The sequence below is a fragment of the Podarcis vaucheri genome (assembly GCF_965113315.1).
Source record: "Podarcis vaucheri genome assembly, chromosome: 16".
Lineage (NCBI taxonomy): Eukaryota > Metazoa > Chordata > Lepidosauria > Squamata > Lacertidae > Podarcis > Podarcis vaucheri.
In genome coordinates, this window is record NC_138754.1 from 19,927,525 (window position 1) to 19,954,394 (window position 26,870).

At 47.2% G+C, this 26,870-nt stretch overlaps 1 protein-coding gene across 1 annotated transcript in view; it reads left to right on the forward strand.

Annotated features, from left to right (window-relative positions):
- KSR2 (kinase suppressor of ras 2) overlaps positions 1 to 26,870 on the forward strand; it is a gene marked incomplete at its 3' end in the record, with an annotated part of 188,748 nt that overhangs the window by 72,693 nt on the left and 89,185 nt on the right. The window contains exon 5 of the mRNA XM_082202891.1: positions 19,796 to 19,977. Coding sequence (XP_082059017.1) covers positions 19,796 to 19,977 — 182 coding nt within the window. The remainder of the gene's footprint in view (positions 1 to 19,795; positions 19,978 to 26,870) is intronic.

Here is a 26,870-nt window from a genome sequence, read left to right on the forward strand (position 1 = left end):
CTCATCCTGAGGTAAAGTTCTTAACCTGAGGTTCTACTTCTGGGTTAGCGGAGTCTGTAACCTGAAGTGTTTGTGACCCGAGGTGTTTGTAACCCGAGGTACCACTGTACATAAATAGTCTTTTCTGCTCCTTTGGTATTTCTGTATCTAGGATTCCTAGTAAAAAAAAGCTTCTGGTTTTTTCACAAACGTTATTTTAAACATTTTTTTCAACTCATTATATATCATTTCCCAGAATGCTTTTGTTATTTTGCATGTCCACCACATATGGTAGAACGTGCCTTCCTTCTCCTTACATTTCCAACATAGATTTGAAGCAAGAAAGGAAGCACATTCTGGGGTGGGGATGTGTATAGATGCCAGGAGAGGATATCTTTATTAGATATTATCCTTCCTCACGTTTATGAGTTCAGCAGAGTGCATCCCTTTGCAGCTTAAAAGGAAGCTTAGGCAGGCTAGTTTTAGCCTTTTCGTTTAAGTAATCTAGGATGCTTTAAGGCAGACTGGATTCTCCTGGTATTCCCCTCTTTTCTCCCTTTAAAACAATCACGCAAACAGTTTCAGGTAAGGTAAAAGTGTTGTGGAAAGGGTGGTGGTGGTTATTGGGGATTGCCTTTGTTTTTGTTTTTATGATGTGTTCTGTGTTTTTTATATTGTGATTTTATGTTGTGAACTGCCCTGAGACCTATGGGTATAGGGCAGTATACAAATTTAGTAAATAAAATAAGAACATAGGTTTGTAGCCACCAATAACCTTACCTTCCATGATAAATAGTGTGACCTGACCTGGTATACAGTAAACGAAGTTTCCCAAGTTCCTTGCAAGGTGTGATGAACAGCTTTATGCCTTATGGGGACAGGAAGAGTAATCCATCACACCCAGGCAGTTTCAAACATTTGCTGCTCAGTGAAGGCAAACGTGCGGAATAGTCCCCAGAGAGTTGTGTGTTGGGGGACAGTGATGAATGAGCATCCCTGAGGATTCTCTACAAACTGATGGTCCCGTCTCTGCCTTGCTTACATCCTCTCTTCCATGCTAGTGCTAAAGAAAAAAGGCCTGCTGACTGGTTGTAACTTCCTGCCACCTGAAGTGATCCTTGATCTTGTGAGGAGCAGTGATTCCTTTTATCTGCTTAGCAAGAGGGAGAGGGGGATTATAGCATCACAGTCAAAGCAGAAGTTTGTCAGGGCTGCCATCGACATCCACGGACAGAAGCTGCAAGAAACAAGCTCCTTTTCTTTAGGAAAGGCAAGGAATGGTTAGGGATGGAGGGAGAAATTCAGGTTCATTTTTGCATTGAAACATCCTTAATTTGCCCTTCGGTTGTGAGCCGAAGTGCAGCCATCATCGCAAATTTGTAGCTCCTCTGGATTTCACAGTGCTGTTCTGCAGCCAAGCCACGAGTACCAAAAGGCATCTGATAGGGTAAAATGTATGCACTAAAATGTATGCATTGGTAAAAACAATGTGTGGAAATGTATTGCACTAGGGAAAATTGCTTTGCAAAAAAAGAGCGTAGATTAGGGAAATTGCATTAAAAATGTGTGCATTAGGAAAAATTTGCACAGAAATGCTGATGAGCTTTCACGAGAACTTGTTTTCCATAACCCTAACCATGCCCATTGCCCTGCTTAGAACCCATTTAAATGTCTTTCTGCCCCTCTTTTAAAGTTTGGCACCCAGAACTGGACACAGTATTCCTCCTGATTTGACTAGTAAATATAAGGACAGCCTGCTGGATCAGGCCAATATCCCATCGAGTGCAGCATCCTTTTCTCTGACAGTGGAGGCAGAGCATAGTCACTATGGCTGGTTGTCATCAGTAATCTTTTCCTCCATGAATTTGTCTTAAATCCTTTTAAAGCTTTCCAATTTGGTGGTCATCATGGGAATGAGTTCCCTCGTTTCACAATGTGCTGCATGAAGAACTTTCTTCCATCTGTCCCCAGTCTCCAGCTTCACCAGATTTCTACAAGTTCCAATGTTATGGCAGAGGGAGAATAACTCTCTCCATGCCATGCATAACTGTATAAAATCCTAAGAACTTGCCTCCTAATTGCCTTTTATCTAAACTAAAAAGCTCAAAATGCTACAGGGTTGCAGCTATCCCTATCATGGGGTCCCTCGCTGCTAATATTCTGCACAGCAGCAGGAAGCCCTCTGCCTCTTGCCTCTCTTCACATGGCTGTTGCCCATCAATCATCCCCCATCATCACTTCTCTGGCAGATGCTTCCAGAACCCTGCTTGACATCCGCTCATCATTTCTCGCATCTGAGACAAGAGAATGCCATTGATCGGTGGCATTTCACAGCTCCCCGGCACCGGTCTCTGATCTTGCATGAAGAATCATTTAGCCCTGGCTGTCATGGACCATTTTTATGGCATGTTAAGCAGCATCTCCTACCACCCCCCCTTCCACCATACTGGTCTCAGGGACAATGGTTGGGGAAGATGGCAGAAACAACAGCAATTCCAGCTGGATCTGGGATAGCCCAGGAATAGCCAAGCAAGACCCATATACATGACTGAAGCGCCATTAGAAAGTTGGAGAGCCCAGGGATGTTTCCTGGCTGTATGGGCCAGCCAGTATGGTCTTATATGAGCCTGCCTGGGCTTTGAGTTGTCCAGAGGAGACCTTTTTCTCAGTCCCACCCACCTTTGCAATCCCATTTGGTGAGGACATGAGAGAGGGCCTTCTTGGTGGCTTCCCCTGGATTGTGGGACTCCTGTCCATGAGAGGCTAAGCTGGCCCCTTCTCTGCTTTCCTTCTGCTGGCAAGCAGAAACTTTTGTTTGTTTGTTCAGTATTCAGTTCCATTTCTGATGAGCATTTAAACTCCAAACGCCAACGCTAACTTTGTGCAAGTAAACCAGGACGGATGTTCATTAGGTGGGTTGTCTGAAAGTGACTTTCGTGAAGGAGTACTTCCTTGGTCTGTCTTGAATTGCTTTCATGACAGCTTGATGGGGTAACCTCTTGCATTTCAAGGCAAAAACGTCTCTTACGACCAAGAGAGTGGAGTGACTCCCCTAGGCGGGAAGGTGGAATCATTCAGGTCTTTTCAGTTTAGAGGAAAGGCAAGAAAGCAGTGACAGGATATAAGTTCATAAAATTATGCATTGCATGAAGAGGGCGGAGAGGGAAAACATTTTCTCCATCTCCCATAACCCCAGAACAGGCTTCCTCAACCTTGGCCCTCCAGCTGTTTTTGGCTTCCATGATCCCTAACTAGCAGGACCAGTGGTCAGGAATGATGGGAATTGTAGTCTCAAAACATCTGGAGGGCCAAGTTTGAGGAAGCCTGCCCTAGAACTTATGGACATCCAATGAATATTGGAAGATTCCGAACAGATAAAAGAAAGCCCTTCGTCACACAGCACAGAGTTAAACTGTGGAACTCACTTCCGCAGGAGGCAGCGATGGTCATCAACTTGGATGGCTGTAAAAGTGGATTAGACAAATGGATGAAGAAGATTTTGATGGCCTCTAACCACAATGGCTGTGCTCTGCCTCCACCACTGGAAGCAGCAATGCTTCTGAATACCAGCTACTGGAAGCCACAGGAGGGGAGAGGGCTCTGGTGCTCAGGTCCTGCTTGCAGATTTCCCACAGGCATCTGGTTGGCCACTGGGAGAACAGGATGCTGGACGAGGTAAGCCATTGGCCTGATCCAGCAGGCTCTTCCTGTGTTCTCTGTGCTCTTGCCCCCTCCCATGTAATGTGAACCATAATAATAATAATAATAATAGTAGTAGTAATAATAATAATTTATTTGTATCCCGCCCTCCCCAGCTAAAGCCTGGCTCAGAGCAGCTAACAACAGTAAAAGTAATGCAGTTTACATAAAATCCCAATCAATTAATAGAAATACATTCTAAAATCAATTCATTCTAAAATCAATTCAGAATCAAATTAATGGCAACCATTGGGTAGAGTTCTATGAAGATTACCAAAAGAGGGGGTCAGACTGTGCCTTGGCCAAAGGCCTGGTGGAACAGCTCTGTCTTGCAGGCCCTGTGGAAAGATGTCATCCCACAGGGCCCTAGTCTCTTGTGACAGAGCGTTCCACCAGATCGGGGCCACAGCCGAAAAAGCCCTGGCTCTGGTTGAGGCCAGCCTAACCTCCTTGTGGCCTGGGACCTCCAAGATGTTTTGTTTGAAGACCGTAAGGTCCTCCGTGGGACATACCAGGAGAGGCGGTCCTGTAGTGTAATGGTTCTAGGGGTTGCTCGTGCGTAAGCCAGTGCAAACACCTGGCTGGATTGCTTGAGTCAACCTTTTCTGTCCGGACAGCCACTCCCCCGTGGCTGTCTCAGTCACTGGCAGAATCCGTCAGTGGGCGTTTCTTAAACTTCTTCCAGCAAAGAAGCTCTTTGACGCCTAGTCTCCTCCTATTCTCTCTGCGTGAAAGCCTTCTGCGCAAGGAGGGCGTAGGCAGCGGAGGACCTCTACTCTCCCCGCTGGTCCCCGGCAAGGAGTCATGGGACTGCCTCGCCACTTCCCCCATCTGCCCCCCTTCTCCACTGGTGCTACGCTGATTCTCTTCCCCAGAAGATGGGCTGCCTCTCCCAATCCCGGGACGCTCTCCGGAATCCCTCTGGATTTTGCTCTCTCCCTCCGGCACTGATGGCAGTTCCCTGACATGTAGGTACGAGGGTCCTAGGCAGCATAGGGCTTTAAAGGTTAAAACCAGCACCTTAAACCTGATCCTGTATTCCACCGGGAGCCAGTGCAGCTGGTATAGCACTGGGTGAATGTGATCCCGTGGCGAGGACCCCGTAAGGAGTCTCGACGCGGCATTCTGCACCCGCTGGAGTTTCTGGGTCAGTCTCAAGGGCAGCCCCCTTCGTCTCGTCCCCCTGCAAAGCCCCACACATTGAAGTCTCCCCCCATATGAAAGGCTCTCTGTGCTCTTGCTCTTTTCTTCTCCATCATCTGTTTGACACAAGGCAGCTGCAGATTCATTCTGGCTTTATGGGAACTGGGAAGGAGAGATTGCGCTCAGGTGCGACACTTGCAATAGGGGGAAAAAAAAGGATCCTTAATAGGAGTTTTCCACGTCAGTAAGTCTTAAGTCACTGAACCCAATGATCTCAAAAGCCTCCTTTGGGGAGAAAAAGCCTGTTATTTATCTCTTCTCAAGAAGTCCCAGTTTGCTCAGGAGCCATCTGCTAGACAACGAGTCAGGTATCAGTACACAACGATCCCGCTTTATTGCAACACTAAGCACACACCTGCACTCAACACCGTTTAGGGGACTGGCAAATGTCCAAGTCCCAGGCTAAGTGGGGGAAAAAAAATCCCTTTAGCTTTGTAATTTCCAGGAAAGAAATCATAGGGGTGTTCGATAAATGTGCTCTCAGCAGGAACGCACCTGCTGGGCATGCCACTCTCATGCCAGGGTGCCTGCTGGCCATTGTCTGTACTCTCTGGCAGGGGCTATCCAGGGTTCCAGGCAGGATCGTCTTCCAGCTTAACCTGGAGCTGCTGGGATTGAACCCAGGACCTTCTGCATGAAAAGCAAGTGTCCTACCTGCTGACCAAACATCAGGAAAAATGTACCGTCGCATGTTGGACAGTGGAATGTCTCTGGAGGGTAGGACTCGAACCAATAGCATCAAGTCACAAGGAAGGAGATTATGACTAAACATACGGAAAAACTTTCAGACAATAGGATAATAATAATAGTAGTAATAGTAATAATAATAGTAGTAATAGTAATAATAATAATAATAATAATAATAATAATAATAATAATAATAATTTATTCATACCCCCCTCTGGCTGGGTTTCCCCACCTACTCTGGGCGGCTCCCAGCAGAATATTAAAAACACAATAAAACATCAAACATTGAAAGCTTCCCTAAACAGGGCTGCCTTCAGATGCCTTCTAAAAGTCAGATAGTTGTTTATTTCTTTGACATCTGATGGGAGGGCATTCCACAGGGCGGGTGCCACTACCAAGAAGGCCCTCTGTCTGGTTCCCTGTAGCTTCACTTCTCGCAGGGAGGGAACCGCCAGAAGGCCCTTGGAGCTGGTAGAAGAGGGATTTAAGTTCTTAAAGTTATAAAGAAACAAATGTGAAGACAAATAACTGGAATGGAAACGGACAAGATTTTTATGTTATATTTGGACATTTGTAACTTATTCATTTATTTATTTACTTATTTTTTTTTGTAATGGCTGATTTGTCGTTCTTTTTTGGTTATGTATATGAAACTTAATAAAAAGAAATTTTTTAAAAAAGAAGGCCCTCGGAGCTGGATCTCAGTGTCTGGAAGAAGAAGAAGAAGAGTTTGGATTTGATATCCCGCCTTTCACTCCCCTTCAGGAGTCTCAAAGCGGCTAACATTCTCCTTTCCCTTCCTCCCCCACAACAAACACTCTGTGAGGTGAGTGGGGCTGAGAGACTTCAGAGAAGTGTGACTAGCCCAAGGTCACCCAGCAGCTGCATGTGGAGGAGCGGAGACGCGAACCCGGTTCCCCAGATTACGAGGCTACCGCTCTTAACCACTACACCACACTGGACTAAACAATGGGGGTGGAGACACTACTGAGAAGGCCCTCTGCCTGCTTCCCTGTAACCTCGCAGTAAGGGAACAACTAGAAGGCCCTCGGAGCTGGACCTCAGTGTCTGGGCTGAACAATGGGGGTGGAGACGCTCCTTCAGGTATTCTGGACTGAGGCTGTTTAGGGCTTTAAAGGTCAGCACCAACACTTTGAATTGTGCTCAGAAATGTACTCGGAGCCAATGTAGGTTGTTCAGGACTGATGTTATATGGTCTCGGTGGCCGTTCAACTGTGGAATGGTCTCCCTCGGGAGGTTGTGGACTCTCCTTCCTTGGAGGTTTTTAAGCAGAGGTTGGAGGGTCATGGATGCTTTAGCTGAGATTCCTGCATTGCAGGGGGTTGGACTAGATGACCCTTGATGTCCCTTCCAGCTCTACAATTTTATGATTACACGATTCTGCCTCTCTCCTAACACCAGAACTCATGGACACCCTGTGAAGCTGAGTGCTGGAAGATTCAGGACAGGTAAATAAACGACAGCGCTCCCTTCCACAGGAGGCGGCGATAGCCACCAACTTGGATGACTTTAAAAAGAGGATCGGACAAATTCACAGAGGAGAGGGCTATCAATGGCTGTGTGATGGCCTGGGATTCGGACTCGGAGGCTGAACCTGAGGAATCCCAGCCTGCACAGGAGCCCCCGCCTCCAGAACCAGCTGAGCCGGGGCTGGGGCTTGAGCATGAAGGGTCCTCACCCGTGCTGGATCCTCAGGTGCAGGCACCAGCTGAGTCTGATCTGGCTCCTGAGGGGATGGAGGACCTATTGCCTGCAGGTGCTCCACTCTCAGCCCCGTCAGGGGAAGAGGAGGTTGCCTCTGGGTCCAGTAACCCTCCAGCCTCTCCTGAGCTGCAGAGGCTCAGGGCAGAGAGGCGGAGGGAACTAAGTTCCTGCAGGAGGAGTGCTCGCCTCCAGGCCAAGAGAGGCGAGTCACCTGTGGACCGGGGCTGCCCTATGCCTTGGGGCAGATAAAAGCCAGCCAGCCCCAGTCCCAGGTTGCGGGAGCAACATTGTTGGTAGCCTGTTCCTGCCTGCACTCTGTCCTGCTCTTCTGCCAGAGTTCCTGACCTCACCTGACTCCCTGCCTTGGACCCAGCTTCAGCTTTGATGGACAGCCTCCGTACCACACCCTTGACCTCGGACTGGGCTCGGACCTCGCTGCACGGTTAACCCTCGGGACCAGCATAGGCTGCTACCTATGACGGCAAAGATCTGCCTCCATGGTTGGAGGCAGCAGTCCTTCCGAATACTGGTTGCTGGGAATTGCAGGAGGGGAGAGCGCTCTTGTGTTCAGGTCTTGCTTGTGGGTTTCCCTTTGGGACATCCGGACAGCTGCTGTGAGGGCAGAACGCTGGGCTAGATGTCCTATGGGCCTTCTTGCGTTCTTGTCGCTGACCAAGTCACGGGTGCCCTTAATTGATTGGGTGGGGCAGCAGGGATGGGAGAAAAGTGTGGGCAAGATTAATTGACTCGCCTTAGCAAGGTAAAGAAGTTCAAAAGTTTGCCTTTCATTTGGGTGCTCGGTAGGGGATGAGCGCTAAGTCCCTCAAACCAATCACAGGAAGTGCTAATAAGCCTTGATGAGTCCTGGCATCAAAGGCCTGGCATCAAAGTGGGGGCACCACCCTGTGGTTGGGGTTGAGGCCAAACTCCTGCTGCTGCTGCCAGTAGAAGGAGGAGGATCAGATTTGGATGAAAGCGCCATGAATATGTTTAGCTGGGCTGCGGGGCAGGATGTGGTCCTGACTGCCCTGCAGTTACCTCCTATATATTTTTGGTAACTAGGCAAGCTGTCACCTTGCCAACAAAGGTTCGTATAGTTAAAGCTATGGTTTTCCCAGTAGTGATGTATGGAAGTGAGAGCTGGACCATAAAGAAGGCTGATCGCCGAAGAATTGATGCTTTTGAATTATGGTGCTGGAGGAGACTCTTGAGAGCCCCATGGACTGCAAGAAGATCAAACCTCCCCATTCTTAAGGAAATCAGCTCTGAGTGCTCACTCGAAGGACAGATCCTGAAGCTGAGGCTCCAATACTTTGGCCACCTCATGAGAAGAGAAGAATCCCTGGAAAAGACCCTGATGTTGGGAAAGATGGAGGGCACAAGGAGAAGGGGACGACAGAGGACAAGATGGTTGTACAGTGTTCTCAAAGCTACCAGCATGAGCTTGACCAAACTGCGGGAGGCAGTGGAAGACAGGAGTGCCTGGCACTCTTTGGTCCATGGGGTCACGAAGAGTCGGACACGACTAAATGACTAAACAACAACAAGGCAAGCTTGGGTTGTGTTCAAACTCCAGTTTACGGTGCACTTACTGTGTTTGCAGACCAGGTCTTTCATCCATGTTTGCATAATGTTTTCCAAAACGCACATCTACCCTGCACTTGTAGGGACGTGGGTGGTGCTGTGGGTTAAACCACAGAGCCTAGGACTTGCCAATCAGAATCGTCAGCAGTTTGAATCCCCGCGGCAGGGTGAGCTCCCGTTGCTCTGTCCCTGCTCCTGCCAACCTAGCAGTTCGAAAGCACATCAAAGTGCAAGTAGATAAATAGGTACCACTCTGACGGGAAGGTAAACAGTGTTCCTGTGCGCTGCTCTGGTTCGCCAGAAGTGGCTTAGTCATGCTGGCCACATGACCCGGAAGCTGTACGCCGGCTCCCTCGGCCAATAAAGCGAGATGAGCGCTGCAACCCCAGAGTCGGCCACAACTGGACCTAATGGCCAGGGGTCCCTTTACCTTTTGCCCTGCACTTGGATCTGCCAGCCCTGAGCTGGTTTGCGCAGCTGTGATGATCTATGGGCCACACAGCTGGCCAGGCTTTGCAGGTGGGCAGGTGGCACAGCTCAGCACAACGTCACGTGGCTCCTGGTGAGGTCTTGCCCTGGTGGTGGCAGCAGCAGCAGCATGAGCTGGGCTTTTGTGGCAGGCTCCATCCACCCTCTGTGCCCTGCCCCCTAGTGTTCGTGCACATGCACCCGTCCTGGGCACCAGCAAACCACGCTACACCACTGCCCTCCCTTCCCCCGTGAAACAATTTCTGGCCTCATTCCTAAGCACTCCCCATGGCTGTGAAGTCAAACTACTGGTTTTAGTCCCTTTGGATGCATAAGAGACTTAAGGCATTTGTGTAACATTTGCCTTACAGATATACGCATAGCGTAGACAAATGCACTCCTGTAAGTAAATAGCACAGGAACTGCTCCATCACCAGATCCCTGAAGAGAGAGCCTCTGCCTTCCACGCCGAAGCACCTCCAAGTCAACTCACAGCTAGGGAGGCTGGTGAAGCCAGCATTTAAAGGCAAATCTGCCTGATTCGCAATGTCCAAAACAGCACACAAAGCAAAACACAGGCCTCCTTTGAAATTCGCTCTTGTCCGAATCTTGCAATGCAGCTCTCCAGAGAAGGAAGGCAGGAGCCAGGCTCAAATGGGCACAAACATGGATCACATTAGTGGAAGTGGTGTGCAAAAAGGCATTATTGTTAGGAGACATTGCCTTGCAGAACTGTGTATGTGAGGGAAAATTTGCACTAAAATGCGTGTGAATTTTCATCAGCTCCCCCACTCCCTTTTAAGTGCAAACTGATGTGGAGAATTGAACTCCAGAGGGGGGAAATGAAAAACTGAGAGAAATAGAAATTGACAGAATTGGTCACCTCTATTCACAGCCAGCAAGGTCTCTCTCTTTTATTCTGTCTTGGTTCGGATTGTTTATCTCTCCTCCTGGCTGCCTCCTTCTAGCTAGGGAAGGAAAAATCTGTCTATTTCCAGCGAGCTATTACTTTTGCATCCCACTTTGGTAAAAGAAAAGTGGGGGAGGGGAACCTCACTTGAAAATGTGCCTTGCAGTATGTATTTACATTTTTTAAATGTATTTTTTTCTCAAGATATGCATGCATTTGAGCCACAAATTCCTTTTTTAAAAAATAATATTTATTATTTTCAGTAGATAAACATAGTAAAAAAAAAAGATTAACAATAATAAAAACAAAGAAAGAATAAAAGAAAAAGAGAAAAAAGAAAAAAGATACATACAACATATTACCACTTAATTAATTAAAATTAAGTACTATCCATCATCATAAACATAGTATTTGACTTCCTCGAATCTCTTCCATTCGAATTTCTTAGTAATTTAATGTAGCAGTTTCCAATATCAGTGTTTCAAAAGACCATATCACAGTCCTAATCATATTACATAACTTTCCTTATCGTACATTTTCTTATTTATAAATTTAATTCCAGTTTAATCCTAGGCCTAATTGTTTCTTTCAAGTGGTTACATATCTTTAATATTACAATATTTATTCAAATAGTCTTTAAATTTCTTCCAAATTCCTTCAGGACACTCAGCAAACGTAAGAGTTGGCACCTAACTCAGTTCTTATTTATTTTATTTATTTTTACATTTATATCCCACCTTCCCTCCAAGGAACTCAAGGTGGTGTATGTAGCTCTCCTCCTCTTCGTTTTATTCTCACAGCAGCCCTGTGAGGTAGGTTAGGCCAAGAGACAGAGACTGGCCCAAGGTCACCCAGTGAACGTCATGGCTGAATGGGGATTTGAATTCTAGTGTCCCAGGTCATAGTCTTTACATATGATCTATTATAAACAGATTCATGCAATAATGTGCACCTGTGCCTAAAAATACATATGTGCTCAGTACCAATGATCCTTCTGAAGTATACATAGCAGGAGATAGGAAGTTTATTTATACATTTATTTCATAAAATTTAAAGAGCGCTTGATTGTAAAAAAAATCCCCCCAAAACCCTCAAAATGGTTTACAAAGATGATAAAACAATAACAATAATTATCAGTAAAAGCAGTTAAAAACAACTATTTAAAACCCCAGGGCGGTGGGGGGGGGGAACTTGTGAATTCAACCATAAGCTAAAAAACAGATTAAAATACCCGTCAACTTTCTACAACATTCTGGAGTGGCTGGTCTAAACAACTAATCTGCAGCTAAGCCAGAAATGCGGCACCTAGACTGGTGACTGGGAGTGGCCACCGAGACCACATAACACCGGTTCTGAAAGACCTACATTGGCTCCTAGTACGTTTCTGAGCACAATTCAAAGTGTTGGTATGGACCTTTAAAGCCCTAAATAACCTCAGCCCAGTATACCCAAAGGAGCATCTCCACCCCCATCATTCAGCCTGGACACCGAGGTCCAGCTCTGAGGGCCTTCTGGCGGTTCCCTCATTGCTAGAAGTGAGGTTGCAGGGAACCAGGCACAGGGCCTTCTTGGTAGTGGCACCTGCCCTGTGGAATGCCCTCCCATCAGATGTCAAGGAAATAAACAACTATCTGACTTTTAGAAGACATCTGAAGGCAGCCCTGTTTAGGGAGGTTTTTAGCGTTTGATGTTTTATCGTGTTTTAAATATTCTGTTGGGAGCCACCCAGAGTGCCTGAGGAAACCCAGCCAAATGGGTGGTGTATAAATCATAAATTCTTATTATTATACTTATTAATTATTATTATAAACAAGTTTTTAGCAGGTGCTGAAAAGAGTACGGTGAAGGCACCTGCCTGTTGTCAATCAGCAGGGAGTTCCAAAGTTTGGGTGCTGCCCCATTGAAAGATGGATTTCTTGTGAATGAGGAAAGTCTTCTGTGTGCAGTTTATAACAGAGCAAGGTCCACAGATGGAAGTGGTCGAGTAGACATCTATGGGGCAAGGTGATCTCTTAGCTAAACTGCAACCCTATATCTGGAGGGGGGCAGGGGTGTGCTCTTAAGTAGCTACGCCTTCCCCGGCCCACTCCATTGCATACCCAAGGCCTAGGCCGGCCTTTCGTTGGCCTTCACAGCAATAGAGGCAGATGAATGATGTCAGGCATTGATCATCATTCATCTCCCCCCCTCCTCTTTTAAATTTATTTTCCGGAGAAGGGTGGGGGGAGGAGGGGGTTATGGGGAAAATCTCTGCTGAGAATCACTCATCCTTCCTAATAATGAGAGCTGTCACTGGCGCTGCTCCCTAGGAAATGATTTTCTCGGTAAATATTTAGCCTGTAACTGATTTATGGATGGAGAGAGGGAGAAAAAAGAGGAACCCTCCCGAAACTTTGTTGGGCTAGGAGCAGGGCTCCAGGGAGCGGGGCTGAGTACAACATTGTGGGGATGTGTTTGTGTGTGTGCTGGGGGTATAGCCCCACTTAGCTGTTCTTAACAGGCATGGTTTGGAGGCTCCAGTTGGTGCAAAGTGCCTCTGGCTAGACTGTTGGTGGGGACAGTCCATTGCTAGGACGTAACCCTGGAGCTCGGGTTGTGATTCCCGCATTGCAGGATGTTGGGCTAATGACCCACGGGGTCCCCTCTGACTCTATGTGTTATGTACTGAAGTTCTCACCCTGGGCCAGCAGGGGGATACTATAGATAGTTATGCAAATAAGGGATCGAAAGTGACGTTCAGTGATTGGATAGTTTTAGAAAATTTTTACAGTTACGTTGTACTGGAGCTCTATATAAGCAGGCTGACTGAACCTTTCAGTTCAGTTCAGTTCTGGCCTCTGAATAAACAAGAGCTGTTTGAAGAATCACTGTGTCGTCTGATATGTTCACCCACAACTTAACACTATGATTCCAGATCTATGATTCCATGCCCCAGTGGGAAACCCACAAACAGGGTCCTCTACACCTGCAATTGCCAACAACTTGTATTCAGAGGCATACTGCCTCCAACATCGGAGGCACAACAGAGCCATTAATGGGTAGCGGCCATTGATGGAGCCTCCAACTCCATCAATAAAATAATAAGTGCGCCAGAAGAGCCCTGCTGGGTCTGGCCATTGGCCCATCTAACCCAGAATCCACTGCTCACCATGGCCAACCAGATGCCACAGTCGGAAAGCTACAAGCAGGACCTGAATGCAACAGCACTCTCCCCACTGTTGGTTTGCAGAGGCTATCCATAGGCATTGTGTCTCCTGAAGCAGAAGTAGAACATACTCACCATGGCAAGCAGGACGTGAGTGCAATGGAGCTGTCCCCACTTGTGATTCCCCCAGTGACTGAGACTCAGAGGCACGTTGCTCCCCAACAGCAGGAGCTATTATTTTTCATCTCCCTGTCTCTTTGGGACACCAGAGTATTTGTGGCTTTGAGGAGCGCTGCCGTCTGCTCCGACTCTCGGATCTCAGGCCCGGAGCGTCTCCCTTTCCTCTCGCTCTCGCATGGAATCGCAGCTGCTTGTAGAGATGAACACAAAGGAGTCTCTTGACATGACAGTCCTTCTCACAACTTGTCACCGGCAAAGCGCTTCCAGCCCGCCTGGTTTTCGGAGTTTGTCATTGAGATCTGAGGTGCTGGATGTGCTGAAAGTCTCTCTCTCTCTGTGTGTGCCTCTTCTGTAGGATGTGTGAGACTGATGGCATCGTTGGTGCTAATGACCCAAAACTGAGTGATAAATGGGAAGGTTTGGGGAGAAGAATATGAGCTTCTGCAGAGTCATGTTCGTAGAATAAATGCTGCAGAAAGGTGTTGAGTTGAAAGTGGAGACTCAAGAAGGAGGGGTTGGCCTGCCCAGTAGGGAATGAGAAGTGTCTGTGCTTTTTGTGGTGGCTTTCAATGACTACTAGTCATACTGCCTATATTTTCCCTCCAGTATGCCTTTGACTTCCAGGGACTGGGAATTGCAGGAGGGGAGTGGGGCTTGTTATGAAGACCCCTGAATGTAGCAGTGCTCTGGAGATCAACTGCAGGGGCACCAGAGCCCACCTGTATAGCAGACCTCCAACAATATACCGTATTTTTTGCTCTATAAGACTCACTTTTCCCCTCCTAAAAAGTAAGGGGAAATGTATTTGTGTCTTATGAAGCAAATGCAGGCTGCGCAGCTATCCCAGAAGCCAGAACAGCAGAGGGATTGCTGCTTTCACTGTGCAATGATCCCTCTTGCTGTTCTGGCTTCTGAGATTCAGAATTTCTTCTTCTTCTTGTTTTCCTCCTCCAAAAACTAGGTGCGTCTTGTGGTCTGGTGCGTCTTATAGAGCGAAAAATACAGTAATTGTGTTGTCTGATTTTTACTCCTTTTTATGTTGTTGTTGTTACTCCAGTTGTTAGGTTTTATTTGCTGCAATTTGTACTTGTTTGTCGCATCAAGCTCAATTTTATTATAACGACATAAGGATGTAAGATGCTCAAAGAGATCACTGAAACAATGCTGAGAAGTACCAGGTGAAAGATGCTCAATAAAACTGGCAGGTGAATTCCGAACTAGTCCAAATTCCCAAACATCCTTCATAGCCTGGTCTGCGTTGATACCCCAACCCGCTTTTGGAGTAATCTCATCTGGGTGTTACAGAAACATGGAGAAAAGTGACAGAATTCGGTTCTCTCGGGGAAGGCCGTGGCAGCATGACAGGTTTCAGGGGGTCCTAAGCAAAGTGCCAGCCATGACCCCTCAATCTGGATGCAACCCACATGTAGAGTTGGGGGCTCAAGGGGCACCAGGTGGGGAGCCAGGTCAGGTCCAGGGCTCAGAGCTGACAGATGGACATTAGGAGATCCCTGGACCTGAGGCTATCAGGCAGGAGAACCCATAATTACTTCGCAGACCACAAGGCCCTGTAAGGCCACAGTCAGGACCCCTTACAGGCACCTTTTCCTGATGCACTAGATGCCCCCACGACCCCTCACTAGACCAGGGGCACCTAGCATGTGGGAGCCTATGGAATTAAGAAGGAGCTCCCATCTTCAGGCCAGAGTCCCTGAAGTTCTTCACAAGCATATGGAGCCTGGAGACGATAGCTTGGAGGCAGGAGCTTGAAAGATCTCATTCTGTGGTCCACCTCTCTTGGGGAGTCTTGAGTCATTTACTTGGAGCCATCCATGGCATTGTTTCAGACCAAAATATGGCAGCACTCTTGCTCTCTCTCCTTCTGTGGTTTCTAGCAACTGGGGCCCAGAAGCATGCTGCCTTCAACCATAAAGGTAGAACATTGCCATCAGGACTAGTAGCCATTGATAGACTTCTCCTCCATGAATTTGTTCAATCATCGTTTAAAGCCATCCAAATTGGTGGCCAACTTTGATCTCCTATGAGAGCGAGTTCCATTAACTATGTATGTTCTGCATGGAAGTCCTTTATTTTATCTGTCCTGGTTCTTCCAACATTCAGCTCCATGGCATGCCCACCAGTTTGAGGGTTATCAGAGAGGGAGAAACATGTTTCTGTGTCTTCTTACTCAATATCATGCATCATTTTTCCCACCTATATCATGCTGCCTCTTACTCTCTTTAAACTGAAACCCTGAGCCTGCTGGATCAGGCCAATGGCCCATCTAGTCCAGCGTACGGTTCTCACACTGGCCAGCCATATTCCCCAATGGGAAACCTGGAAGCAGGATCCAAGGACGAGAGAGAAAGAGATCCCTCCAATCCACTTTCTCCAGGCCAGGCATAATGTTCTAATTTTATAGCATGCAGCTTCTTCCTCACCTTTTCTCGCAACTAAAAAGCCCCAGACGCTGTAGCCTTTTCATAGGAGAGCGGCTCCATCCCCATCGATCATTTTGGTTGCCCTTGTTCTGAACCTTACCCAGGAGGTCCCAGGAAGGTGGTGGCTGGGCCTTGGCCATAGCGTGGCTATTGTTAGGACAGCGTGAATGATCCTGTTCCAGCTGGCAGGGGTCATAGGAGGAGTAATGCCGGCCACCGAGCCTGGAGGTTCCACAACCTCCCTTTGATTCAATTGCCCTTTGGGCTAATGAAAGCAATTGGCTGCAGTGGGTCCCCTATCCAGCACAAGATGTGGAAATGAGCGTCACATTTTCCTGTGCTAGGAAACAATTAGCACATTAGGGAGAGGTTGTATAATTGCTTTTCTTTCTCTCCCCCCCTCACCTCCCTCTTTTGCAAGCTACTTTGGCCGGCTCTGGAGGTTCTGCAATGCAGTCATTTCCTACGGAGGGCTTCTCCAGATGCCCAGGGATCTGATGGGCATGTGCTGCCAACAGGCACACAGGAAGGATGTCTGCTGTAGGCTGGGAGGGCAAGCACCTGGCACCATCACCTTCCCTTTGTGTGACCTTTTAGGGCCCCTTTCTCTTCTCCGCGCTTAGAAAACAAAATGAGTTGGGATCCTAAATCTGGAACCTGAATATAGATTTATTTCTAATGCAACTTTTCATCCATGCGCAGAACGACAACATTCGCGTAGCGCTGTCAGTGCATCATGCGACAATGGGGCAGTTTGTTGTGGAAAAGCCAACAAGAGATTCCGGTGCACTTTAATCATCACCAGCAGTTTCATGCTGAAGTCTCCCTTGGAAACTTTTTGTTGGTCAAGACACTGAGGTCCAGCTCTGAGGGCCTCTTGGTGGTTCCCTCACCTTGAGAAGTGCAGTTACAGGGAACCAGGCAGAGGGCCTTCTCGGTAGTGGCGCCCACCCTGTGGAACACCCTCCCACCAGATGTCAAGGAGATAAACAATTATCTGACTTTTGGAAGACATCTGAAGGCGTTCAGAGATGTTTTTAAGGTTTAATGTTTTATTATGTTTTTATATATGCTGGAAGCCACCCAAAGTGGCTGGGGCAATATATAGCAACAACAATAATTTTTTATTTATACCCTGCCCATCTGGCTGAGTTTCCTCAGCCACTCCGGGCGGCTCCCAACAGAATCATCATCATCATCGTTGTCGTCATCAAGCATCAAAACATCAATCATTAAAAACTTCCCTAAACAGGGCTGCCTTCAGATGTCTTCAAAAAGGCAAATAGTTTTTTATTCACTTTACATCTGATGGGAGGGCGTTCCACAGGGCAGGCGCCACCACCAAGAACGCCCTCTGCCTGGTTCCCTGTAACCTCACTTCTCACATTGAGGGAACTGCCAGAAGGCCCTTGGAGGTGGACCTCAGTGTCCGGGCTGAACGATGGGGGTGCAGACCCTCCTTCAGGTATACAGGACCGAGGCCGTTTAGGGCTTTAAAGGTCAGCACCAACACTTTGAATTGTGCTCAGAAACGTACTGGGAGCCAATGTTGGTCTTTCAGGACTGGTGTTATATGGTCTTGGCGGCCACTCCCAGTCACCAGTCTAGCTCCTGCATTCTGGATTTGTTGTAGTTAATAAAAGTAATAATAATAATAATAATAATAATAATAATAATAATAATAATAATAATATCATCAACAACAACAACAGCAAACTGCAATACAACTGGTATTCAGTATGACCTGGTATGAGGCATTTTCTGCAGTTTCTATGAGACCGTCAACCTTTGTGAATCATTCACGCTTGCTACAGCTCTCCCCATGATGATGGGTACCTACTGTAGAATCTCCAGCTTCTGATTATATAATGCTTTTTGTTGGGGAGGGATGGGGGGGGGGGCAAGAGGGTGTCTGCTAACCATCCTTCACTTTTAGAGATCCTATTTCAGCGAAGCATTTAATACTGTGCTCCATCATAGCCGGCTTACAGGAGTGTGCTCCCCGATCTAGGAAGTTAACAAGGTTTTTGCTTAGAGCTCAGCGTCGCTGCTTGGCTGAACTTGCACGGTTCGAAGGAGGGGGGCAGGGAGAGCTCTCCACAAAGAGGGAAATTGCCTAGGAGACAGAGATGGATTGAGGCGGCTATTCCTAAAACACCTGTCACTTGGGTGTAGGGGGCAGGAGGAGGCACAAGATGTATCATCCCAGTCTTGACATAAATCAGGGTGTTTGCAGCCTAGGCAAGATAAATTGGGAAGAGTTAATGGAGAAATAGCTGAGCAGAAATGGCCCCAGTTGACTTTGTCGGGGCTGAGTTCCAGCGGCCCGTTCCCTTTCCCGCCACAAGAGGGCGGAATGATCCGTCCTGCTTCCTGGTGAAGAAGCCCCCTATTCCTGCATAGGCAACTGTGATGCAGAAAGAATTCTGCTCCCAGAAATTCTCCTTTGCCAACGCCAGGGTTATCTCTGAGTGAATGTCTCTCAGACAAGTGGGACCCGCTGCACAATATAACAGTGTTGAGTGCTAAGTTTTAAATTAGCAATAATCGTGCCTCAGATTAACCTCATTGGCTTTTGTTTCAGCCAGGCTCTCTCCCAGCACACTCCGTTCCATCCACCCTCACTCCCATTTTTTTTAAAAAACATTTATTTATGTTCCACCTTTATGTCCCAAGGATACCCCAAGGATATCAAGGTGGTGTACATGGTTCACAACAACCCTGGGAGGTTGGCTTGGCTAAGAGACGGTGACTGGTCCAAGGTCATCTGGTGAGCTTCATGGCTGAGTGGGGTTTTCAAACTCTGCTCTCAAAGCTTCTGTAAATCTGGGACTGTCCCTGGGAAATAGGGGCACTTGGAGGGTCTGAGATCTGCACCGTTCTATCCCATTAAAAGCTCGAGCAAACAACTAGAACACCTTCTGTCTGAAACCTGCAAGAGAGATCCCTAGAAACTTGGTGGCTGACCACTGTCAGAGGCAGGATGCTAAGCTAGGTGGGTCTTTGGACTGCTCTGTTGGAGCTTCATGTCTGTTTCTTCTGACCTGGCCTCTCCTTTACTTACATGTTGTTGTTTTCCAATCCATGCAAACTATCGTGCTTTTCCGTCTATAAGACGCCCCCATGTATAAGACTCCCCCTATTTGGGGGGACTCACATTTAAGAAAATGGGGGGAGATGGCACAGAGTTGTTGAGCTTTTTTGGGGGGGATTGCCGAGAATCACTCACCCACACGAGTCACAAAATCTGCCTCCCGTCTGTCCTATCGCCAATCGCCCGCCCAACTGCCAGAGCGTCAGCCAATCAACACCACCCATTGATGCAGCAACCAATAACATGCACAATAGCCGCTGACAGCAACCAATTTAACTTCCACCCTATGCACTATCCATGTATAAGATGACCTCCACTTTTTAGCATGATTTTTAATGAAACAAACATAATATTATATAGTGGCACCTTGGTTTACAACCATAATCTGTTCCGGAGATCCGTTTGTAAACCAAAACAGGTTGTAACCCAAGGTGCGCTTTCGCCAATGGGGCCTCCAAAAAAAATTGTTCATAATCAAATAAAAATAAGGTTGGAATCCAAAAAAAAAAGGTTGCAAATCGGGACGTGCACTTCCGGGTTTGACGTGTTTGTAATCCAAAATGTATGCAAACCAAGACTTATGCAAACCAAGGTACCACTGTACACAGAAAAGTACGGTATGAATTATCTTCCTTCTGCTGTGGTTCTTCCTCATGCCTTACCTTCTCCTTTTCCCGCAGAGTGAAGAAAAAGAACAAGCCGTTGAACCTTAAGATCCACAACAGCGTCGGGAGCTGTGAGAATATCCCTGCCCAGCGCTCCCCGCTTCTCTCAGAACGCTCCCTACGGTCTTTCTTCATTGGACACCCGCCTTTCCTCCCTTCCACCCCTCCTGTCCACACGGATGGCACCTTTTCCACTAGTAAGTCAGCCCTGATGTGGGGCTACAGTGGGAGAGGAGGAAGGGGGGCGGGTTGGTAATCATGCCAGAGCACTGAGCATGCATTGCAGGGTGTGGGGCTCAGATAACCCTCTGGGGTCCTTTCCGATCCTACAATTCCGTCAAATTCCATGAGGGTGCCTGGGGGCTGGCGAGAGTCTTTCCTAACAGGCCTGGCTTCCAGAACTGGCTTTCACTACACAGGGTGGAATGAAAGTAGCCACGTTTCTAGATAAGAAAGCCGAACCCAAATTTTTGTAATGGTTTGTGTGTTGGTTTAGAGAGTGCCCCAAAAGATCGCTGATCAGTCCCTCTAATTCCAGTCCCCAGGCGATAAAGTCTCATTTGTTACGTAGCCAATAAATTTGCTTACTTATTTATTTCATAACATTTCATGCACGGCGAGACCATAACCAAAACGCCCCCCCCAAAGGAAACCTCCAAGCTATTTGCAAAAAAAAAATTATATATGATGAGAGCAAGAGTTGAAAACAACTGTTTGAAAGAATAACACATAAAAATAAGATCGACGATAGCCTAAAAATCGGATTGAAACTTGAATTCAACATTCTGAATGTGCTGATAGGCTTGCTTCAACAAAAATATTTCCAGCAGGGGCTGAAAAGGGCACAGCAAAGGAGCCTGCCCAATGTCAATAGGCAGGGAGTTCCAAGGGTTGGGTGCAGTTGGGTGCAGTTTTCATACAAATTCATACAAATTCCACCCATTCATGAGAGACTCAGGAGTGTAGTGGCAGACTGAGACAGATGAGGAAGGGGAACAGGAGCATGACATAGAGCAGTGATGCTCAATCTGTGGGTCCCCAGATGTTGTTGGACTACAACTCCCATCATCCCTGAGCTCTGGCCTTACTAGCTAGGGGTGATGGGAGTTGTAGTTCAACAGCATCTGGGGACCCACAGGTTGAGAAAGGCTGACATAGAGGGTGAACAGAGGCTGGAGAAGGCCACTACCTCCCCTTCCCTCGATCTGGCTGCCCCAGCTGGGGAATTGAAACTCCCATCGCCACTCTTCCCCTCCCAAGGAAAGGAGCAGAGTAGTGGAAGCTGGGAAGGGCATCCGCCCATAGCTAGGGGTAGGGGAGGGCACAGTGCAGCATGGTCACCCAGGATGCAAAGAGACACATCGTGGCCCAGTGTCTGCAAGCTTAGTGGTCTCATAAGGCACTAGAGCAGGGGTCTGCAAGATTTACCTCACTCCAGCGGAGATCTGTCCATGGGCCAGATTGCACTCTCTCTTTGTGATTTCTGGCGTCTGTGTCTGTGCAGATGCAATTTTCGGCATCTGCGCATGCACGGACACGATTTCCGGCGTCACGGAAGCGAGTCCCCGCGCCACGCTGTGCCGGTTTAGTGCAGCACGCAGGGACTCACTGAGCGGGGGTGGCTTGGTTCGGGGGTGGCTCATGGACCGGTTAAATGACCCCCGTGGGCTGCTTGTGGCCCATGGGCCTTAGGTTGCCTACCCCTGTACTAGAGTCTCAGGAGCAAGCATGCCTTACCATCTTTGTAAGCTTGGTGAGCAGGTGTGGCAACTTATTTGGACGACTTTGTTGCTTCTATGCCATTCTGACCTCCTTGCCATTCTTGGACTCCTTTGACTTGGACTGCTGCATTGATTCCTGCATTGTTGGAGTTTGGACTAGATGACCTTTGGGTTACCTTCAAGCTACAATCTTAGCCCAACTAGCTTTGCCTTTCCTGTCATCAAGCCTGAGTGTAATGGCTGCTGTGACTCATTACCTGTTTCTAAGGGTGGGGGGCTTGGGTGGCGCTGTGGTCTAAACCGCTGAGCCTCTTGGGCTTGCCAATCGGAAGGTCAGCGGTTCAAATCCCCACGACAGCATGAGCTCCTGTTGCTCTGTCCCAGCTCCTGCCAACCTAGCAGTTCGAAAGCACAGCAATGCAAATAGAGAAATAGGTACTGCTGTGGCGGGAAGGTAAATGGCGTTTCTGTGTGCTCTGGAACTCATCACAGTGTCCCATTGCACCAGAAGCAGTTTAGTCATACTGGCCACATGACCCAGAAAGCTTTCTGTGGACAAACGTTGGGTCGCTCGGCCTGAAGTGAGATTAGTGCCGCAACCCACAGTCACCTTTGACTGGAATTAACCATCCAGGGGTCCTTGACCTTTACCTTCTAAGGGTGGATCTATGCACAGGAAAATAACCACTATAAATACGTCAGAAATTAGATCATTATAACAAAAGGGGGAAAAACCTATGGAAAACCACGTAGAAAAATTTTCTGCTCTCTGGTGCCATCTGGTGTTGCATATTCATAATACATTCAAATCGTTGTTCCTGTACTAATGTAGCTGAGTCCCCAGTCTATATCTCTTATCTTTACCTCAATAAAGATTTCTTCCTCAAGCAAGAACCTCTGCTGTTGTGGAGTAGACAGGGAGACACTAGTAGGCTTGGGAAGAACGCTGCAGTTTGCAAAAGCACAAAATGTATTTTTAAACACACAAACCCCAGGGAAAGATTACCCCCAAACAGTCTGTTGGGGGCAAGTTGGAAAACTAGGTGCATGGGAGTAATACAATGGAGTGTTCTGGGAAAGGGCAAAGATGGCCGGCTGGAACAGCAAACAGGAGCCCTTGGTGCTGCAACACTCTGTTGTTGGATCCACTTCTTTATTTAAAATATAAATGATCCTGCCGCATCAGGCCAATGGCCCATCTAGTCCAGCGTCCTGTTCTCCCAGTGACCAACCAGATGCCTGTTGGAAACCTCTAAGCAGGACCTGAGCACAACAGCCCTTTCCTCTCCTGCGGTTCCAAACAACTGGTATTCAGAAGCATTACTGCCTCTGGTGGTTCAAGTAGAACATAACCATTGTGGTGAGTAGTGGGAAGCCTTCTCCTCCATGAATTGGTCTAACACAGGGGTCGGCAACCTAAGGCCCAGGGGCCGGATGGAGCCCAATCGCCTTTTAAATCTGGCCTGCGGACGGTCCGGAGTTAGAGCCAGTGTGGTGTAGTGGTTAAGAGTGGTAGACTCATAATCTGGTGAACCGGGTTCACTTCCCCGCTCCTCCACATGCAGCTGCTGGGTGACCTTGGGCTAGTCACACTTCTCTGAAGTCTCTCAGCCCCACTCACCTCACAGAGTGTTTGTTGTGGGGGAGGAAGGGAAAGGAGAATGTTAGTCGCTTTGAGACTCCTTAGGGTAGTGATAAAGTGGGATATCAAATCCAAACTCCTCCTCTTCCTCCTCTTCTTCATCTTCTTCTTCTTCCAGGAATCAGCGTGTTTTTACATGAGTAGAATGTGTCCTTTTATTTAAAATGCATCTCCGGGTTATTTGTGTGGCATAGGAAACCGTTCATTTCCCCCCCAAAATATAGTCTGCCCCTCCCATGGTCTGAGGGACGGTGGACTGGTCCATGGCTGAAAAAGGTTGCTGACCCCTGGTCTAACCCTCTCTTAAAACCATCTAAGTTAGTGACCACCACTGCCTCCTGTAGGAGCAAGTTCCATAGTTTAACTATGTGCTTTCTTTTATCTGCTCAGAATCTCTCAACTACATCTGTATAGCAGACCTCCAACAATATAATTCTGTCATCCTTTTTTTTTTAACTTCTTTTAAAATTACTTTTGTTAGGTTTTCTCGGCTGTGATTTAGATCTTTATTTGTTAGCTGTCTTGAGTCTTATCTTATTGTAACAAGGGAGGATATAAATGCTCAGAGAAAGGAAACAAAACAATTCCAAATAGCACTGGGTGAAAGATCACTGAACCGGTAGGTCCCTATTCATAAAACTGGCAGCCATATTCTGGACTAATCCAAACTCCCAAACACTCTTCCTAGCCGGCTCTACATGAATGATGCATTTAAAAAACCACCAAATTAATCTACTGTAACTTGGACATTACAAAAGCATGGAGAACGGTGGCAAGATCAGGCATAAGAACATGGGCTGATGACCCATTTTGTCTATCACCACCATCACCATCACTTTTAATTTGTATACCGTCTTTCTATCTTACAATACCCAAGGCAGTTTACAAGCTGAAGAGACAAAGAATGTACACCTTATAACAATCTAATGCAATACAAAAATCTGATAATAAAACATAACTTTAAAATCCGCAAGCTACATCAAATAAAGTAACATTCAACGTTCATTAGACTAGTCTAGAATAATATTAAATATCAGCATATAAAAATTAAACAGAAATCCACTCTTAACAATTACAATCAATCATTTCTAAACTACAATCAATAAAACAACGGCAAGCCACAGTGCATAAAATAATACAATACAAATTGAGAAGCAGAGACTGGAGGGTGGGGCAAGGCAGGTGGAAGGAGGCCTTGCCTGACCCCTCAGCATCTTCATGTCACTGCTTTGTTGTTGTTGTTTAGTCGTTTAGTCGTGTCCGACTCTTCGTGACCCCATGGACCAGAGCACGCCAGGCACTCCTGTCTTCCACTGCCTCCCACAGTTTAGTCAAACTCATGTTCATAGTTTCGAGAACACTATCCAACCATCTCATCCTCTGTTGTCCCCTTTTCCTTGTGCCCTCCATCTTTCCCAACATCAGGGTCTTTTCCAAAGAGTCTTCTCTTCTCATGAGGTGGCCAAAGTATTGGAGCCTCAGCTTCAGGATCTGTCCTTCCAGTGAGCACTCAGGGCTGATTTCCTTAAGAATGGGGAGGTTTGATCTTCTTGCATTCCATGGGACTCTCAAGAGTCTCCTCCAGCACCAGAATTCAAAAGCATCAATTCTTCGCCGATCAGCCTTCTTTATGGTCCAGCTCTCACTTCCATATATCACTACTGGGAAAACCATAGCTTTAACAATATGGACCTTTGTTGGCAAGGTGATGTCTCTGCTTTTTAAGATGCTGATGCTGTGTTAAGATGCTGTCACATGTCGCTGTGGCCAACATCAAACAGGAGCACTTGGTGCTGCAACATTCTGTTGTTGAATCCACTTCTTTATTTAAAATATAAATGATCCTGCTGTCATCAGGCCAGTGGCCCATCTAGTCTAGCATCCTGTTCTCCCAGTGACCAACCAGATGTCTGTTGGAAACCTCTAAGCAGGACCGAGCCAAGAGCCCTCTCCCCTCCTGTGGTTTCCAGCAGCTGGTATTCAGCAGCATTTCTGCCTCTGACCACGGAGGCAAAGCATAGCCATTGTGGTTAGTGGCCATTTCTTTCATTTGTCAGCGAGAGAAGGGAGGGGGGGAAGAAACCCCATCCATGCAGCAAATATCGTCAAAACAGGAGAAGACGTCCGGATGGAAGGGGTCAGGCCATCAGCGTTGCTGCCTGCCATCGGTGTTGCTGAGGTTTCCCTTCTGGCAGTTTTTGCTGACGTCCTCGGTGACATGGCATGCCCCAGATCGCCAAGCCAAGCTCCTGCTTATCTCCCGGGGGGGGACGTGATTTCCTTCACAAGTTAAATAGCAGCTCCAAAGGCATTTCTGTGGGCTGTGTGTGTGCCTTCTGGCTCTTGACATCAATTGGCTGTTGAGATCTTTCTAGAAGCAGCCAGGCCTTTCTTAGCATCATGCAGTGGTACCTCTGGTTGCATTTGCTTCAGGTTACATACGCTTCAGGTTGCAGACTCCGCTAACCCAGAAATAGTACCTGAACTTTGCTTCAGGATGAGAACAGAAATTGTGCTCCGGTGGCATGGCAGCAGCAGGAGGCCCCATTAGCTAAAGTGGTACCTCAGGTTAAGAACAGTTTCAGGTTAAGTACGGACCTCCGGAATGAATTAAGTACTTAACCTGAGGTACCACTGTGTGTGTGTGTGTGTGTGTATATATACACATATCATTTTCAACAATTATTAAACATACTTTTATATCTTATACAATTTTTTTTACTTCCATCAATCACATCTGAAAATTTTACAATCTTATCCACTTAATTTACATTTCTTACTTTCACTATTACATTTAAGTATCATAACTAATATCTCTCTTCTTTCTCTTCTTTGCAATATTTCATATATTCCTCCTTACAAAAGTTCTTGTAGTCCGACTAGCGTAATTTGTTGATTACAGTTGCTCTTCAAATAAATCGTATATTTCTTCCAATCTTCTGTGAATCTCTGGTCCCGCAGGTTTCGAATCCTTCCTGTCCTTTTGTCCAATTCTGCGTAGCCCATTAATTTGGTCTGGTATTCTTCTTTCATCGATATTTCTTCTTGCTTCCATTTCTGGGTCAACAATACTTTCTTAGCATCTTCTTATCTCCCATCCTCAGAGCTGCAGGGAGAAGGCAAATACTTTGGGAGCTGTTGCCATATTTTGCCTGGGTGAGGAAAGGGGTTGAGTGTTGTGTCTCAGTGATGGGGTGGGGTCTGCCTTGCATGCAGATGCTCCCAGCTTCAATCTTTGGCATCTCCAAGCAGGACTGGGGATGCCCCCCATCCATCTGAAACCCTGGAGGGCACAGGCTACCAATGGACCAATGGTCTGACACTGTATAATGCAGCTTCCTTCGCCCATGTTTAAATCAGTGCTTTCCCCCAGTACCATGAGGACTAGAATCTTGCTGTTATTTTTAAGGGAACCTCCACAGCTTAATGGGAGAGCATTGGCTTTGCCTGCAGAAGGTCCCAGGTTCAATCCCCAGCATCTCCAACTAGGACTGAGCGTGTCCTCTGCTTGAAAACCTGGAAAGCCACCACCAGTCAGTAGAGACAGTGCTCAGGTAGGATTGACAGATGTGTCTGATTCTGTATCAGGCAGCTTTCTATGTTCCTACATCGGATTGAGCTGCAGTTTCCCTAGCTCTTTCCCTGCAGTGCCCAAGATTATTGAATTCACTGTTTAAGGCCAGCAGAAAACAGGTTCCTGTGCCAGCAGAATCACTGGCTACCTGAA